Source organism: Chiloscyllium plagiosum, unplaced genomic scaffold (genome assembly GCF_037043375.1).
Source record: "Chiloscyllium plagiosum isolate Xiang-an unplaced genomic scaffold, Cpla_swu_hap1 HiC_scaffold_37, whole genome shotgun sequence".
Classification (NCBI taxonomy): Eukaryota; Metazoa; Chordata; class Chondrichthyes; order Orectolobiformes; family Hemiscylliidae; genus Chiloscyllium; species Chiloscyllium plagiosum.
In genome coordinates, this window is record NW_028270175.1 from 22,787,206 (window position 1) to 22,806,547 (window position 19,342).

Consider the following 19,342-nt stretch of genomic DNA (forward strand, 5'->3'; position numbering starts at 1 on the left):
ATGGAACAAAGGGATTTGGGAGTCCTTGTCCATGAAGGCTAGTAAAGGTAAATGCAATGTTGGCCTTTATTTCAAAGTGGATAAAAGTATAGGGAGGGTTTGCTGAAGCTCTTGGTAAAGCCTCAGAGGACCACAAGGCTGCTCTCCCATCAAAGAGAGATGACTGGTGGTGGTTTAACGAGCTCACCACTCCTCAGTTGAGGAATGAGATTGAGAAAGTGGGACAGACAACAAGAAGCTAATCAGAATACAGCTAGAATATTGTTATGTTTTGGAGCCCTTAACTAAGGAGAGATATGCTAGCATTGGAGGCAGTCCAAGGAAAATTCACTAGAGGAAACCAGGTATGGAGGAACTGATTTATGAAGAGATTATGTGTAGATTATTGCCCTATACTTGTCAGAAAATAGAAGAATGAGTGGCAGCCTGTTTGAAACATACAAAATTCTTGATATGTAAAACGTGGAAAGGTTATTTCTCCTTATGGGAGAGTCTAGGACAAAAGGGCATAAGTAAGGCTGGGATGAGGACAGATTTCTCCTCTCAGATGGTATTGAACCCTTTCCAGAATTCTTTACCAGAGAGAGTTGTTGAGTCTGGGTCAGAGTTTGACAGATTTTTAATCAGGGAATCAAGGGTCATGGAGAAAAGACAGGAAAGTGGACTTGAAAGTTGTCAGATCAGCCACAATCTCATTCAATTATGGAGTAGATTCAATGGGATCTTATGGTTAACGGGATATCCATTTTTTCAAGGTCATTGATAAGAAAGGGAGATTTAAACACGGTACTGTGGTTTGCGAGGAAAGAGTCGTGCAAATTGGAACCTGGAAGTTTGTGTAATTGCTCACGACATAAACCGAGGTGGGGCTTGACTTTGGTTCTTCTTGGCTCAGAGGCAGCGACGGTACCGCTGCGCCACTGGATCACTTCCAATTTTTGATTTCAGATATTTAGAATCTGCAGTATTTTGCTTTTGGCGTGGGACTGGTCGCTCAGGAGGAGTTTAATTCCTGCGGGGCCAGCGGTATTTAATCGCTTTATTCAAGGGGAAGAGAACAGTGAGATCGACTGGGTGAAGGTGTCACCGCCGGTACAAGGAGCAGCTCCGGCCATCAGAGAAGACAGTGAGAAGTGGCTGCCAGGCCGCCCCTGACTCCAGCGCGGGCGCCATGTTGGGTATCCGGCGGCTCCTACTCACCTGCCGGCCCGGGTGAGTCCCAGCCAAAGAGCCTGGCGCTATCTCAGGACCGGGCCGCGGGAGACGCTGGGGTCGGGGAAATGCACAGCAGGGTCACGAGGGAGGGATAAACAACGGGATAATGTGAGGTTAAGGGGAGGGGGTCAAACTGTGAGGTTATGGGGGTAAACGGGATAATGTGAGGGGGGAATAGTAGGGTAATGGGATAATGTGAGGGGGGAGGTCAAACAGTTAGGCCATGGGGGTCAAACTGTGGGGTCATGGAGGAAACAGGACAATGTGAGCGGGGAGGGGGCAAACAATAGGGTCATGTGGATGGGGTTGAGGACCACGTTGTGGGGTCATGAGAGACGGGTATTATGGGGCAGTGGCGAGGTCATGGGTGGGGTGATGGGAGAAAAGCGCCCCCCCCCCCCCCCCGAGCTCAACAAAAGGTCCCACGCGGGAAGCTTTTTTATTTTGAAATACATAACTGACCGTTATGTATATACATAAATATATACATGAATATGTATATACATAAGTATATAAATATATACATGAAATACATAACAAACCTTGAATCCCAAGCCCAAAACCTTCATTCAGCTGTTCCCTAACCTCAAGGTCGTTCACGGAAGCTTTACTTCCCCCTCCTCCCGCCAAAAAAAAGTAGACGCTGAGCCAGAGACGGAGGTTTGGACGCCTGGCAGAGGGAGAAATTTTGGCTGAAGGTCATAAAGGTTTAAAGTCTCACAGAGGGAAGCGTGGAGAGTTCATGAGTTTTTAAAAATGCCTTGAGTTAAAGAAAAGCTATTTGAGAGAATGAATGTGGATCAGCAAGAGTGGAGCCTGACAGGGATAGAATTTTAGATGGCATGGTTAATGAAGGATGGAAGATAGGCTGAACTAGTAGAGCATTGGAATTTTAGATATTCAGTGGGTGTTACTGGCCGAGCCAGCATTTGATGCCCTGGAGAAGATGGTTATCAGGTCCCTCATTGAACTAATGCATTCTTTAGAGTGTAGGGGCACCACACCACTGTGAGAAACAGAGTTGCAGGATTATCACTCAGTAGTCTTGTCCAGCAGCTATCTGCTGATGGAATCTTCATTGTACCTTTACTTTCCCATTGGTCAGCCCCTCTCATTCTTTCCTTCATCGATTTGAGGTAATCCAATCCTCTCCTGCCAATGTTCTAACTCTGAGAAAATCATATTCACCTATTACCCACTGTTTGCTGACCTAAATGTGTCCCAGAGAGTGGTGCTGGAAAAACACAGCAGGTCAGGCAGCATCCGAGGAGGTGTTGCCCGAAACATCAATTCTCCTGCTCCTCGGATGCTGCCTGACTTGCTGTGCTTTTCCAGCACCACACTCTCGACTCTGATCTCCAGCATCTGCAGTCCTCACTTTCTCCTAAATGTGTCCCAGTTAAGCAGTGTTTTAAAATTCTAATCCTTGCTTTCAAATCCCTCCTCTTCACCACCCTGTATCTCTGCAATCGCCTCCAATCCTGCAATTTTCTGGTTGTCAGATCCCTCATTGCAATCCTTAGTGTATGATGATTAGGGGTTTAGATAGGGTTGACCGTGAGAACCTTTTTCCACATATGGAGTCAGCTATTACGAGGGGGCATAGCTTTAAATTAAGGGGTGGTAGGTATAGGACAGATGTTAGGGGTAGGTTCTTTACTCAGCGAGTCGTGAGTTCATAGAATGCCCTGCCAGTAGCAGTGGTGGACTCTCCCTCTTTATGGGCATTTAAGCGGGCATTGGATAGGCATATGGAGGATAGTGGGCTAGTGTAGGTTAGGTGGGCTTGGATCGGCGCAACATCGAGGGCCAAAGGGCCTGTACTGCGCTGTATTCTTCTATGTTCTATGTATGGGGGCACCCATACTATTCTTAGAAAGGGAGGACCAGGAAAACTGCAAACATCTAAATTTTGGCAGCATTTGTGCAGAGGAAGCATAGTTACAGTTTCAATCCTTTGTCAGATCTGAAGATCGCCTCTGTAGAAGGGTCACTGGACTCTAAACATTAACTCTCCACTGATGTTGCAAGACCTGTTGAGTTTCTCCACCAATTTCTGTTTTTGTTTCAGCTCTTCTGCATCTGCATTTTTAAAAAGTACTTATGAAAATTTTAATAGGCTGATCGACAATGGATATGCCTTTAGTTGTTTGGGTCCCAAACTCTGCAACGTCCAGCTTCTCCCACCACTTTTCTTTTTTAAAGTGCTCCTTTAAAATTTACCTCTGGGCAAACTTTTGACATCTACCTCAATGTTGCCTTGTGAATAATATGTGATTCAGTGTCAGATTTTGTTTTCTGTTGTTTCTGTGAGAGTCTTGAGATGTTATATTACCTTAAATTGAAGTTGAATTTGGAAAAATGCAAATGAAATTACAGCGATGGAAATAATCAAATGTGCTGCAGACAAAGCTCATGTTCTCATAGGGTGATGAGATTGTAAGCAGCCTGGTTCAATTTGAGACTATATCTGTGAGAAGGGATTAGAGTCATAGAGTTTTACAGTGCGGGAAGAGGCCCTTTGAGCCATCATGCCTTTGCCAGTCAAGAAGCAGCTTGTACTCCAGTGCTGTATTCTAAAACTTGGCTTGTGACTTTTTATGCTGTGGTGCTTCAAGTGATCGTCATAATATTTCTTACATGTCATAATGGTTCCCACCTCCACCAGCTTTTTATGCAGTAACTTCCAGATACCCACCACTCTTGGTGTAGATCCTTCAAATCTCCTATGCTTTACCTTCCACCTATGACCCATGCTTGCTTATCTGTCAACTTAGGCAAAAAGTTTCATCTATCTACCCCATCTATGCTCCTCATAATTTTGTACGTCAATTAGATCCCTCTCAGCCTTCTTTGATTTAAGGAAAATCATCCCAAACTCTCAGGTGAAATGCTCCCACGTCCTGGTGAATCTTCTTTACACCCTCTCTCGTGCAGTCACATCCTTCCAATAATGAATGACCATTATTGGTTAGCTGTGGTCTAGCTAATATTTTATACCGTTTCATTGTGACTTCCCTGCTCTTGTATTCCATGCCCCAACTAATAAAGACAGGTATTCTATATGCTGCCTTACCTTCTTAACACCTCATCCATCTATCCTGCTGCCATCCAGGATGCATACCTAGGTCCCTCTGATCCTCTGTAGTTCATTGAATCCTGCCATTCATTGCATGCTCCCTTGTCTTGTTAGTCCTCCCAAAATACATCACCTCACACTTTTCGGGATTAAATTTCATTTGCCATTGTTCTGCCTATCTGACCAGGCCGCATTTTACCTCAGTCTAAGGCTTTCCTCGCCTTTTACTGCACCTTGAAATATCATGTCTTTTGTGATCTTACTGATCAAACCTCATACATTCATGTCTAAATCTTCTGTGTTTATATGTAGATAATGGTGGGAGTCAGGAGTTCATGTGGTGACCAAAGATGGTGGCTTTTGACTTGTTTACATGTTAATAAGTCTGTGGTATGTCCAATCATTTGTTGCAGATTCCGGTTACAACACACTGCAATAGCTGTGAAGAATGAACCGATCCTCGAATTCAAACAAGGAAGTTCAGAACGGCAAGCCCTAAAGGAGGTCTGGTAGTAAGCATTTTGAAGAAAAACCTTGTATAACACTTGCAAACATGAATTAATCAAAGTCTAACAAGAAATACAAAGTTGCATCAATACTCCAGTTAACCAGATAACCAAAGCAATAAGCTGAACAAGGATACTGCTTGCATGATTAAATGCACATTGACATGTATACACGCAGATCTATGAACGTTCTTATATTCAGCTGTTTTGGATCACTGTCATCAGTCCTCTAAGATTATTATAGCATTGTTAGCAATGCATTTTTATACGTCTCGTGGTTGTGGGTACGTTCACTGAGCTGGGAAGTTCATTTGCAGACATTTCATCCTCTGTCTAAGTGACAACTTCAGTGCTTTCGATGCTCCTGTGAAGCGCTGTTGTACTCTGTCTTATGGAATTTATTTGGTTTTGTTTCTGCTGCTTCAGGTTGCCAGTTCCAGTTGTTCGTTGTAGTGGCTGTACATTGGGTCTAAGTCAATGTGCTTGTTGATAGAGTTTGTGGCTGAGTGCCATGCTTCTAGAAATTCTCAGGCTGTCCTATGTTTAGATTGTCCTGTGATCGTTGTGTTGTCCCTGTCCAATTTGTGGTCCTTGTCATCTGTGTGTATGGCTACTAGGGACAGCTGGTCATGGCGTTTAGTGGCTAGTTGGTGTTCGTGGATGCGGATTGCTAGTTGTCTGCCTGTTTGCCCTATATAGTGTTTCGTGCAGTCTTTGCATGGAATCCTATAACTTACGTTAGTCTTGCATATGATAGATAAAAAGTCTTTTGTCCTGGTGAGTTGTTGTCTGAGCGTGACTGTCAGTTTATGAGCTGTCATGAATCCCAGTGGTTGGAGAGGTCTGGCTGTCAGTTCTGACACATTTTTTATGTAAGGTGGCGTGGCTGGTGAGTTAAGTCGTGGCTAAACAGAGGACAGCCAGAGAATTTCTAGAAGCATGACACTCAGCCATGGACTCCAAAAAAAAAGAAAAAAATTTTATTCAAAAGGGCGGCACGGTGGCACAGTGGTTAGCACTGCTGCCTCACAGCGCCAGAGACCCGGGTTCAATTCCTGACTCAGGCGACTGACTGTGTGGAGTTTGCACATTCTCCCCGTGTCTGCGTGGGTTTCCTCCGGGTATTCCGGTTTCCTCCCACAGTCCAAAGATGTGCAGGTCAGGTGAATTGGCCATGCTAAATTGCCCGTAGTGTTAGGTTAAAGGGGTAAATGTAGGGGTATGGGTAGGTTGCGCTTCGGCGGGTCGGTGTGGACTTGTTGGGCTGAAGGGCCTGTTTCCACACTGTAAGTAATCTAATCTAATCTAATTAACAAGTACATTGACATAGACCCAATATACTGGTCACTACAATGAACAACCAGAAGCAGCAGGCTTCAAAGCACTGAAGATGTCACCTAGACTGGACGAAACATCTGCAAATCAACTTCCTAGCTCAGTGAATGTATCCACAACCATGACAACAGTGCCTGAGCTACAAATCTTTACACAAACCTTGGACTAGAATTTTTAACTTGGAGAGTATAGGTGTGGCTGCAAAACCTGCATCAGCTCAGTGAACGTACCCACAACCACGATAGAAATTCTAGTGTCGAGACGTATAAAAATGCATTGCTAACCATCCTTTGCTTTCACCAAGTAGGTGGTGATGAGCTGCCTTCTTGACCTGCTCTACTCAGTGCACCCTTCATCATTAATTTTAGAATCATACAATGCAGAAGAGGTCCATTCTATACTGACAAAACACTACTGTAAATCTACACTAGTCCCACCTTCCAGCACTTCACCCATAGCCTTGAATGTTAAGACATTTCAAGTGTTCATCCAAGTATTTTTTAAAGGTTGTGAGATTTCCTGCTTGAACTACCATCCCAGACAGTGCATTCCAGATTCCCACCACAATTGGTCAAAAATACTTGCATGAAATCCCTCTAAACCTCCTGCCTTTCATCTTAAAATTAAGCCCCCAGGTTATTGACCATTCAGCTAAGGTGTACAGTTATTTTCTATCGATCCTCTCCATGCTCCTCTTCATCTCAAGTCCTCTCTCTGCTCTAAAGAAAGCAACCGAAGCTTATCCAGCCTCTCTCTGTGGCTAATCTGCTCCACCCGGGCAATAGCCTGGTGATTATCCTCTGCATTGTCTCTAGTGCATCCCACATGTGATGACCAGAACTACACACTGTAGTCCAGCTATGGCCTAACCAAAGTATTGCACATGCTCTTATAATCCATGCCACAACTGACAAAGGCAAGTGTCCTCTATACCGAGGTACAGAAACTTAAGTACAAGGTAGAAAGAAATTAGGGACAAAGTTAAAAGTTAAATGTTATAGTCCCTCTTAGCATAGCATTAAATAAGAGTTAGACATTAAGTCGAAAAATAAAGAAATAAAGTTTAAAGTTCAACCACTGCAGTTGTAAGTGCTTAGCCATGCTGGAATCACACTACTTCTAAGAGCACAATCTCTTCCTCCCTCCCTGCACTATTCTTATGTACACACCTGGTCACCTCCTTGAAAAATTCAAATTTCTTTTTCTTTTCTTTGAATATTATAATGAATGGCTACTTTCAACAGCAGTTATAGGTACCATGTGGAGTGGAACTGAAGTCACTGGTAGGAAAACCATTAGTTGCTTGTTTCTTGATCTCTGCTAGCCCATAAGCTAAATTCATTTTCACAATGCCATTCCAGGTTAGTAATCCAGTGCCATAACCCACATGAGTCACTAGTATATTAGATTATATCAATATCAATTTTTATTTTATTTACTAATTGGTACTTTACCTACTATTAAATTATTTTTAAATTTATTGAAAAATAATAAAATTATAAAGATTAAAAATTGTTCCAATTTCACAGCTTCCAAAAGTAAGGTGAACGAAATTATCAAAATAAGGTCATTCCAATTGGCAGTGCTTGGGATTATATCTTAACTGTAACTTCTCACTGTAAATTATTATTTGATCTATTAGTTCTGAACTGACCATAGTTCCACTCCCTTGTACTTTACTTATGTATTTTCTCAAATAATTGTCTGCATAAAAAGAAAAGGAAAATACTTAATTTTGTTTTCATAGTTTCTGGTATGATGTTCATGATTACATCCCCACTGCCCTCTCCACAGTGTGAAAAAGCAGTATGTTGCTAATGTCTTCCCCTCGTTATTTTATTGACAAACTGGAATTTATTCCTTCTGGTTACTGCATCATTAATCACTGAAAACTAGCTGTTACCGTTTCTTTCTCTACAATTATTGTCATCGCTGGTTGATGAACAACCAGAAAAAAATTGTAGTTGCAGTAACATGGCCAATCTTTTTCCTTTCTCCTGTGCTGTCAAGGCATAATGGTTATATCAGGTCAGTAATTAATTTTTGAACTGTAGTCAAAAACAATTATTGATCAGCAGCTCTGGAAATTTGGAAGATGGGTAGTCTATTTAACTATTTAAGGGTTGTTTCACATTTCTTTGCTACCCTAAATCATATTAGGCTGTCTTGTACCTCATTCCATTACTGTTTAATCAGCAATTTGCACTGACACTTTCTGCTTCATTTATCAACTGTACCTGTTCTCTTTATGGGAACAATACTGAGCTTTCGTTATCTTATGAGCATTCTGATTTCTGTTTCTCTGTGGGGTTTGAAACTGGTCTTCTGAAATATTGTGTATAATTCTGAGCATGACAATGGCTTAAAGATGAACATATTGAAAACTAATGGTCTCATTGTAATTTCTACAGCTCATTCCAAATAAAACATTAATATAAAGACATGAACCACAATCTTCTCCTGATAACCAGATGACTAACCAACTGCTCCTAATAATACCCTTTCTGCTTCGTAATAAAGTACGCTAGTAACTACTTACCATGGAATACTGATGGGGAGTTATCCGATCACAATTTGCCTGTAAATATATTATTCTTATGGTTAGTGCCACAATAAGTTCGCTGACTTTGTTGAAGTGCTGCAAGTTTGAAGTTGACGGTCATAGAAATTCCCTGACCTCTTGGAACATTATTAATTTACTTGCTGTTGGTATTCATTATTGAGTGAAGTTTTTAAGGACTGGATGTTCTTCGGTACAAGTTCATGAGTATTTTCTCAAGGTGTTTATTACCTTTTTAATAGAAACCAATTCAATGACAGCTATTGATTTAATTACTCGTATGCACAGCACAGCTCCTGGAAAAGTCACGCATTCCATTTAAAGCAGAAAAATCCCTAAAGTTCTTGTTTCTATCAGTGGAATTAGAAATCAACTGGTATTAATTCTTATTGAGATAACTTGCTGTTGAAATAGCTGTTGTATGTTTATATTATAACTGATTGAGAGGTTGCCTTTCTCCGAACTGCTCATTACACTCAAACCAGTGAAAGGAGGAGGAGCAAAGTAATGTAACTAGCCTGACCGCATGGAAAGAAAAGAAGAATCTACTCATTATAGAGTGAGCTAACCCAAATTCAAATAGCTGTTGTGAACTTATGACTAACTTTATCCAGCTTGGCAACCGCATAATTTAATCCCAATCTTCATGTGCACCCAATTTTAGGCGAATAACAGATTAATCAAAACCACTAACACGTTCACAACATTCCCTGGTGTTACATCATTGCTTCCATTGCTGAAACTCTTATGGGTGTCTGTGTTTCCTCTAAAGTCAAATACTGTGTTTTTTTTTTTGTCGTCTTGCTCGTCTTCCATCTGTGTTCTTCATGAACTCAAACTTGTTAACACTAATGTAAATATCCTGTTCTGAAGGAAGTGATGTTCATCCATCACTTTGTCCTTGCTGACCAGACTGTTTCCCCAGACTATAGGCAAAAGTTCGGCGAGGTAACTGAGGTTATAGTTGAGGAGATAATTTGAAGGTGGGTGAGGTGTACAGCAAATTGTAAAGATTTAAAAAGTGAATTTCAGGATGCAGAGCCATGATGATGGTGGTTTGTACCTGTTGTGGTGGATGGAGGGGAAGGACAGTAATGTAGATAAGAATTGGAATATGAGTTGAACCGGTGGAAAGTGACTCAACTGGGACCAGTTGTACGTTTGAGGAGGTGTTTTTTGTTTTGTATGAAGTACAACAGTATCTCGTTTCTGTGTATGATGTGTGCTATCCCCACTCTGTTCTTTTACTTTAAAGCATTTATCTTTTTGTCAGGCTCTGAATGAGCAGAAGGGGCAAACACTTGAGGTCCCCTGTGTGATTGGTGGAGAATCTGTCTGGACCAATGAGATACAATATCAGCTATGTGTAAGTATCGAAGTACTGACTTTCTGTTGGATGTGAATGAAATATTTATTAAGATGACTGTTGGTAAAAGAACTATTGAAGTCTATTGTGGACCTTGCTTCTTCACAGCAATTCCCACTAAGACTATTTCTGTTGTTCTGTGTAAATTTGAGCTGTTTAATCTTTGAATACCATGCACTTCTAAATGTATTTTTGTTTGCATATTCTTTTATTCCCAGCAGTTTATTTTCATTTGTTCATGGGAATCGAGCTTTGCTGGTAGTCTAGTATTATTTTCCATTCCTAATTGCCCTGGCGAAGGTATTAGAATGTTAAAAGATTAAATGGAAATACCTCTTTGGACATTTAAAGTAATATTAAAGGGTTAAATTGCACTGACTGAACGTTCTGGAAGTGGGTGCGAACAACAGTCATGCAGATATGCGAATGACTCCCATTCCAATTAGACAGTCATTTACTACTACTGCCCCCCCACCACCACCACCACTATTATCAAATTAAACTATCATTTAATCTCTTCCATACTTTCATTGCCATGATCATCCCTGATGCTGAGGCCTATCACACCTACATTGTCTGAGGAAGAAGCAGAGCTAGAACTCATTTACAGGGCCATTCCGAAGCCAGGACACATCACACTTACATTGTCTTGGGGAATCACTGAGTCAGTAAATCATCTGCATAACAATTCCCCAGGATTAGGGCATTAGCATTTGCATTATCTCCTAGGATGATCTTATCCTACCATTGTACCTGGGGTAACATGTGGTTTTAGTGGGTGATTTGGCAGAGTATCTGTAAGCATTGCCAACTGACCTATATAAAGGGGATGTATTCTCTATGGGGGTCTCTCTTCTGACGACTTGGTAAGCCTGCCAAGAGTCTCAGAGAGGTCACCTAACTTATACAAGCTTTATTAAACTTTAACTGTTGTAGAAGTTGGTGTGTGCAGATTCCACCTCGTATATGAAACCTCGGGAAAAGAACCTAACAGTAGTAGTGAGCTGCCTTCCTGAACTGTTGTAGGACTTGGGATGTTGCTGAATTGCCCCCACTATCGCCGTTGAGCAGAAAGTAAACTAGACCATCCATATATACATAGGTATATATATATATATGAGAGTAGGTCAGAGACTAAGAATTCTGAAACATGTAACTTATCTGACTCCCCAGCATTTGCCCATTGTCTACAAGGCAGAAGTCAAGAGCCAAATGAAGTTCTCTCTGTTTCGATGTTTGGGTAGAACTCCCAAAAACGCTCAAAAAAAAAACTTGACGCCAGTCAGGGTAAAGCGACCAGCTTGAGTGACACCCCATCCCCACCTTAAACATTCACTATGCCACTGACACACAGTAACAGCAGTGTGTACTGTCTGTAAGATGCAATGCAGCAACTCACCCAGCTGTCTTTTTCAGGACTTTCAAAACCCACAGCCTCTATCACTGAGAAGGACAACGGCAGCACATTTATGGGAATCAATTCTTTACTGAAGTTAGGGTTCCCACTCATTGACAAAATGGAAAATATTGAACGCCAAATCAGTGCAGATTATAAAGTAACTAATTAAATTTATTTAAGTTCTTTATGGTAAGAAAGATGTTGGATAAATACTATATAACACAAGTAATACTCCTGGTACATTATTGAAATGATACTCTGAGGAAAAAGTTAATTACATAGTCAAAAGGAATCCAGTAGGTGCGGTGTGTTTGGATTTTTAGAGGTTTATTATATTTTTTTAAAAACTGCACAGTGTAAGAAATATCAGCAACATGGATTAAAAAGTTAGTTGATTATTGTGAACACAGCGCTAAGGTTACTAAATAATGCTCAGATTGGACATAAACTGGAAATGATATATTTTTAAGGTCAGTACTGAGTTTATATTTATTCTTGAAGCATTGATTGCTCAGGCTTGGATGCAGGGACATGTTTCAAAACTTGCTGCTGAAGCAAAAGTGGAGAGGATTGGTAATAGTAAAGAGAAGTTGAAAAGGGCATAGGTTCATGAAATGGGCAGACAGGTGGCAGATGTAATTTAATGCTGGAGAATGTGAGGTGATGTATTTTGGGAGTAGAAAGAAGGAACAGAATACTCACTCAATGGAAAGTCCCTGAAGAGTACAAATGAAAAGAGAGTTCTTTATGTCCAAATACAACATTTTTTTAGAAGTCCAGGTAGCTAATAAATTACATTATGGAATGTATCATATTTTGTTTTTATAAGTGGGCTGTTGAACTCAAGCATAAATAGGTCATAAATTTGTACAAAGAAATGATTAGGTTTGCTAGAGTATCCCATTCTTTTTTCCCCAAGTATATTAAAACAGTATCTAATTGTTATGACCAAGTTAGGAGGTGCAAAATGTTTCCTTCCCTCTCCAATAGTTTCCATACAACTTGAATTTTATAAAAGCAAGATTGCTAATTCTTTAATCAGAGCTGATATTGCTCAATATCAGAAAGTTGTTCAGGTTCGTAAAGTATTATGTTTGTTTGCAAAGATCTACAGATTTTTAAAAAATGTTTTAGTCTGTACAAACATATACAGCTATATTCCTTGAAAACTTAAACATACACTACATCCAAGTTGGGTGGGGAAATAAAACCTCTGCAGAGTGTAGTCTTAAAACTACTTTGGCTGAGTAGTAGTTAATTTTGGAGGGGAACAAAAGTACGCAGATTTTCTAAATGTGTACCTGTAGTTGAACTGAATTTGCAAATAAACTGTTGGCACTGGGTGCCTTCCTCAATCGATTGTAGCTATCTGAATTTTCTTTTTGGGATATAGTGGTGGACACTCTATTTGTGATGATAGGGTTTCAGTGCATTTTCAACTCTCAGACTTTGAGAGGTTTCTGAGAAAGAAAAAGCAAAGGCTGTTGCTCCTGAGGTTTTAAAATCAAATGGCTTTATTACACCCACAAACTGGGTCATGTAACCTCCCAGCACGAAAGGTGACTCCAATCAAGCACCATGTGTTTTTTTTTTGCAAATGCAGCTTTTTATTGTGCTGCATCTGTCACCTTTTGATTTAAGTTATGTCCAGCATTCTAAATTAACAATTCGGATAAGATGTTTTCATAACATAATGTAGGTTCCAGAGTACTGCCACTTCGTCCAGTAGGTTAATATGCTGCACCCTATATGTGTTTAAAACAGGTTAGTAGGCTTTTCCTCTATGTGCTAATTTATTTCTCCTTTTCAACCTACACACTTACCAGCAGCAATGCTAAAATGAGAACCAAATGTGTAAATCTCTCCCTGTCAGTACACAGCCTATTAACAATTCATCAGCTGTGTCTCCTCGTGGTGAAACAAGCAACCTGGACCTCACTGCTTTGTGAATATCATAGGAGAGTTAAAGGCTAGTGGAATAAACCCTGGGGGAAAAAAATCTGGAATGGAGCCCAAAAGCGGGCCTTCCATGGTGGTGATTTATGGTCACATTTGGTTTCCAATATGCTGCCAGTAGAGAGGGAGTGTAGTGGGTATATGCTAGTGGATCATAAATACTGGTATTGATGAGTGTGTAAGAATGACTTGTTTCTGAGTTGTAACCTCTGTGTAATGTACTGGATTCTTGCCCTGTGTTTGGGGATTAAATCCCACATTTCTTCCATTTTTTTTCTTAAAATAGTGGCTTTGTTAACTGGCTTGACTGGACTCATTTGGCGTCTAAATGTTGCAAGAACAGTATATTTTATGCTCTTGCAAAACTACAGAATACAGTCGATGTGAATTAAGATTACCTTATTTTCTTTATTTCAGCCATTTAATCATTCACACAAAGTGGCCAAGTTCTGCTATGCTGACAAGGTAAACTAACAGGTGGAGACTAACTCAACAATATGAAGGACACTGATTGATTGGAATCAAAAATATTAGTCTTAAGTTTTAAGTTACTGTATTAAAAGATTCCAAATCAGTAAGTAACAGTTCTGAGGAAGAGTCTCTGAACCCAAAACGTTAATTCTGCTTTCTCTCCCAGTGCTGCTAGTCCTGCTGAGTTTTATCCAGCAATTTTCGTTTTTGTTTCTGACTTTAGGAACCACAGTTCTTTGGTTTTTGAGTAGTAGTTTTGCATGTTGAGTCAGAAAGTTGTAGATTCGAATCTCACTCTAGAGATTTAGATCTGTAATCCAGCCTGACCCTTTCAATGCAGAGGTGAGGGAGAACCACCCTGCCAGAGATCTTTTCCTGAAAAGGAAAATACTATTGCATGTCAATAAAATAATTTTTTTGAATTAAGGAAGCAGGAATTGATTTTGTGTTCAGCTAATTTCCATTTAGCTTAAAATAAATTCACAAAATAATAAAATTAGGTGTTTGTATTTCACCTGATTGGTTTTCCTTTTGAGATAGAAACCAGCTTCTTAATTTTTTTTTGACAGGATTTAATTAATAAAGCAATTAATGCAGCACTGTCTGCACACAGGGAATGGGATCTCAAACCTGTCGAGGATCGAGCACAAATATTCTTTAAAGCGGCTGACTTAATTAGTGGGTCAAGACGTGCAGAACTTTTGGCCAGAACTATGATTGGACAGGTATGTAAATTATACCCACATCAGTGAGGAAATAAAGAACATTAATTTAAGTCGTATCTCTTAAATTACTGGAGTCTTTGGGGGTGTAGGTATGGTAAAGATGGTATCATCTTATTTTGTATATTTTTGATGTGGACTAAAATGGAAAAGGACTTTTTTTGAAATCAATGAATTAAGGAAGGAATTGCTACATCTTTTCAAAATAAAAACTAGTGACAAGCTAATTTGTGTGATGTTTATGCTGCTGCTTTGCTTAGCAGTAGAGGGAGATATTTGTAGACAGCATGAGACTGGGGTATGTGTGCAGCCTGAGATTTGGTGGGCAAGTAGCAGCTCATTGCTTAGCTTAGTTATGACCAGTTATGGATGCAAGTGTCAGTGGCCTGACACCAACTCGCTGATTCATTCCTTGGCAGCCGAACAGTTTGTGGGTATGAATAATTCATTGAGAAGCGTTCAGATTGTTGAGAGGGCAGGTGGTTATGTCTCTGCCGTAAAAATATCTGGAGCCTGAGAAAAGCCAGTTATTTTCTCAACCAGTTGCTGTAAGCTGTTGACTTCAACCAGTAACTAAGAAACTTTGTAAGTAGTGTTTAACTTGCATGAAGAAGAGGGCAAAATAAATCAAAGAACCTGGAGTAAAAGTGGTTAAAGAACATAAAGTCTTGTCAAGCAAAAGGAACATCTTAACAAACCCAGTGGCCTGGCAGTATTGAACTGTGGTTCTCAGTTTTTATTTCCATCTGTAAAACCATGGTTAAAATTAGTTTCTGTCTCTGTATCTGTAGAGGTTTTATAAGTAGTTTAGAGGTGTTAACTGTTAGCCAAATGTTGATAGTTTTATAGCTGTTTACTGAGATTAAAATTTACTTATTTGTAATAAATAGTAATTCTTGTTAAGTCCAGGAAGCTGGTCAGTCTGTTAACTTGATTCCAACAGACAGGTAAATTGGAGACTTCAAATCATTTAATGTGTGTGGTGATTCCAGGAGTTATGCGACAGGGCGGCACAGTGGTTCAGTGGTTAAACTGCCTCAAGTCGCCAGGGACCTGGTTTTGATCAAGCTTTAAGTAACTGTCTATGTGGAGTTTGCATGTTCTCCCTGTACTTATGTGGGTTTCCTCAAGCTGCTCCAGTTTCCTCCCAAAGTCCAAAGATGTGCAGGTTAAATGGATTGGCCATGCTGAATTGTCCGTTATGTTTAGTGTTGCAGAAGCTAGGTGGGTTAGCCAAGGTAAATGTGGAGTTATGGGATATATTGGAGGCTGGATGGGATGCTATTTGAATTATCGGTGCAGATTCGATGAGCTGAATGGCCTCTTCCTGCATGGAAGGCTTTTGTGGATTCTAAGATTCAGTGATTTGAGATTCAGTGCAGTTTCCCAAGTGGGTCATAACAGTACACCCAGAGTGCTGTTAGTAAGGGAATTCCAGGATTTTGACCAAATGACACTGAAGAATCTGCAATATTGTTTCATGTCAGCATGATGTATGACTTGAAGTAGATCTTGCAGGTAGTGGTGCTCCTATGTTGCTAGCTTTGTCCTTTTAGGTGGTAGAGGTCATGATATTGGAAGATATTGTCAAAAGAGCCTATGAGTACTGCAGTACATCTTGTAGATAGTTTGAAATACTGCCCCTGTCCATCAGTAGAGAAAAGAGTGAATGTTGAAGGTGGTGGGGGGTGGTAGCAGTGTTCATCAAGCAGGCTGTTTTTTTCTTGGAGGTGTTGAACTGGGAATGTTATTGCAACTGCATCCAAATGGGGAGAATTCCATCATATCCTGACTTCCACCTTATACATGTTGGACAGGTATTGGGAGACAGGAGCTGAGTTACTTAGTGCAGAATTCCTAACCTCTGGTCTTTTCTTGTGTCCACAGTAATTATATGGCCAGTCCAGTTCAGTTTCTGTTCTACGGTAAACCCAAGAATGTTAATAGTGGGTAATTTGGTGGTGATGATGAGTAAACACAAGGGACAGTAGTTACAATTTCTCTTGTTTGATATGGTCATTGCCTGGCACTTGTGTGACACAAGCATTACAATGTGGAGATGTTTCAAAGTTTTTTACAGCCACTTCAGTCCATTCTGTTTTACCCTCTCTCTTTGGAGTCTGTTCAATGGTTTTAAGCTGACTTTGTACTGGTAATAGCTATGATTTTGTTTTAAGCCTAAGTGTGAGAATTAATGTATTATTATGGGACCATCCCCTTTGTCTTTTACCACTGGCTGATTTTCTTTGTCGCTCTTGAATTTTCAGTAAGTTATCTAAAGTATCCTAATTTTCTTGTATCTTTGCTATAATTCACAAACTATTGAGCCTTACTGAACTGATCACTGGCTTACATCCAAAACTCAGTTATTCAATTAAAGTAATACTTGCACACACAGTTCTTGTTTGCTCAGGTTTCTATCATCTGAACCCTTGACATTTGCTTATTTTCGCAGGGCTATTATCAGTATAGCAGTTCCAACACAAAGGAAACATATGGTGTCCTTGATAACTAATGGGCCATAATCCCTTTTATGGAGATACTGGTCCTCCCTTTCTTTACACACCATTTCAGTGAGGCTTTGGCTGACCTTGATTACCATTCACTGTTCTACCTCATGTTCTTGCTTTGAACTCCTCACAGCTTGCAATCTTACTGTTCAGTCTCTCCCTACCTCTTAGTTTATTTACATTGTCTTTGGGACCTCGTTTCAAAAGAAATGTCTTGAACTTATGCAATGCTAAAATGCATTATATATGTACATGATAACAAATTACAAACTTGGACACTCAAGTAGTTCACAGTAACATGTTTTGTAGCAAATAAAGCAACCAAATTGTGTGCAGCAAGTTCAAACAAACCTGATGACATCATCAACTTCAGCTGAAAGGAGAATTGTTAACCAAAACACTGGAGAGAACTCCATGGCTGCTGCTGTTCTTCAAAATAGTTTGAAGGCAGACAGGGCTTCATTTTAACATCTGGTGTGAAAGGCAATAATTTTTACAAATTTCTAATATTCACTTTAACATTAATAATGGACCTTTTTCTGTTTATCAGGGTAAAACAGTAATTCAGGCAGAGATTGATGCAGCTGCAGAACTAATAGACTTCTTCAGATTCAATGCTAAACATGCTCTGGAACTTCAACATGAACAACCAATCAGTGAGCCACCAAGCACCAACAGTACACTGTACCGGAGCTTGGAGGTGAGTGTGTTGTAAAACGAGAGACTGGTGACAAAAGTGATGCCTTTTTTAAAAAAAACTAAGGCAATTGAGGAATATTAGAGACTTAGTGAGGGAGTGATATTCACCGACATCTCTTATATGGTAAACTGGCAGATTATATCGGTTCCCATTCGCTGATCCTCTTAATTTTAATTTGTGGTGATTTCATTGGAAATTAAAATGGCTCATTCTATTAAAGGTGAATGGCCTGCTTTGTTAATTTACTGCACACGTGGTAATGGTGAAAATCATTCAAGAGTGCCAAGCTGTGATCGGCTCACATATTGCAGCAAATAGAGACATAGAGATGTACAGCATGGAAACAGACCCTTCGGTACAACCCGTCCATGCCGACCAGATATCCCAACCCAATCTAGTCCCACCTGCCAGCACCCGGCCCATATCCCTCCAAACCCTTCCTATTCATATACCCATCCAAATGTCTCTTAAATGTTGTAATTGTACCAGCCTCCACCACATCCTCTGGCAGCTCATTCCATACACGTACCACCCTCTGCGTGAAAAAGTTGCCCCTTAGGTCTCTTTTATATCTTTCCCCTCTTACCCTAAACCTATGCCCTCTAGTTCTGGACTCCCTGACCCCAGGGAAAAGACTTTGTCTATTTATCCTGTCCATGCCCCTCATAATTTTGTAAACCTCTGTAAAGTCACCCCTCAGCCTCTGACGTTCCAGGGAAAACAGCTCCAGCCTGTTCAGCCTCTCCCTATAGCTCAAATCCTCCAACCCTGGCAACATCCTTGTAAATCTTTTCTGAAACCTTTCAAGTTTCACAACATCTTTCCGATAGGAAGGAGACCACAATTGCACACAATATTCCAACAGTGGCCTAACCAATGTCCTGTACAGCCGCAACATGACCTCCCAACTCCTGTACTCAATACTCTGACCAATAAAGGAAAGCATACCAAATGCCTTCTTCACTATCCTATCTACCTGTGACTCCACTTTCAAGGAGCTATGAACCTGCACTCCAAGGTCTCTTTGTTCAGCAACACTCCCTCGGACCCTTACAATTAAGTGTATAAGTCCTGCTAAGATTTGCTTTCCCAAAATGCAGCACCTCGCATTTATCTGAATTAAACTCCATCTGCCACTTCTCAGCCCATTGGCCCATCTGGTCCAGATCCTGTTGTAATCTGAGGTAACCCTCTTCGCTGTCCACTACACCTCCAATTTTGGTGTCATCTGCAAACTCACTAACTGTACCTCTTATGCTCGCATCCAAATCATTTATGTAAATGACAAAAAGTAGAGGGCCCAGCACCGATCCTTGTGGCACTCCACTGGTCACAGGCCTCCAGTCTGAAAAACAACCCTCCACCACCACCCTCTGTCTTCTACCTTTGAGCCAGTTCTGTATCCAAATGGCTAGTTCTCCCTGTATTCCATGAGATCTAACCTTGCTAATCAGTCTCCCATGGGGAACCTTGTTAAACGCCTTACTGAAGTCCATATAGATCACCTCTACTGCTCTATGATC

At 40.5% G+C, this 19,342-nt stretch overlaps 1 protein-coding gene across 1 annotated transcript in view; it reads left to right on the forward strand.

Moving 5' to 3' along the window:
- The first annotated feature begins 906 nt into the window (after positions 1–906).
- Positions 907–19,342, forward strand: part of aldh4a1 (aldehyde dehydrogenase 4 family, member A1) — a 47,401-nt gene continuing 28,965 nt past the window's right edge. The window contains exons 1-6 of the mRNA XM_043675840.2: positions 907–1,212; positions 4,708–4,798; positions 9,969–10,061; positions 13,834–13,881; positions 14,457–14,612; positions 17,670–17,819. Coding sequence (XP_043531775.1) covers positions 1,172–1,212; positions 4,708–4,798; positions 9,969–10,061; positions 13,834–13,881; positions 14,457–14,612; positions 17,670–17,819 — 579 coding nt within the window. The 5' untranslated portion in view covers positions 907–1,171. The remainder of the gene's footprint in view (positions 1,213–4,707; positions 4,799–9,968; positions 10,062–13,833; positions 13,882–14,456; positions 14,613–17,669; positions 17,820–19,342) is intronic.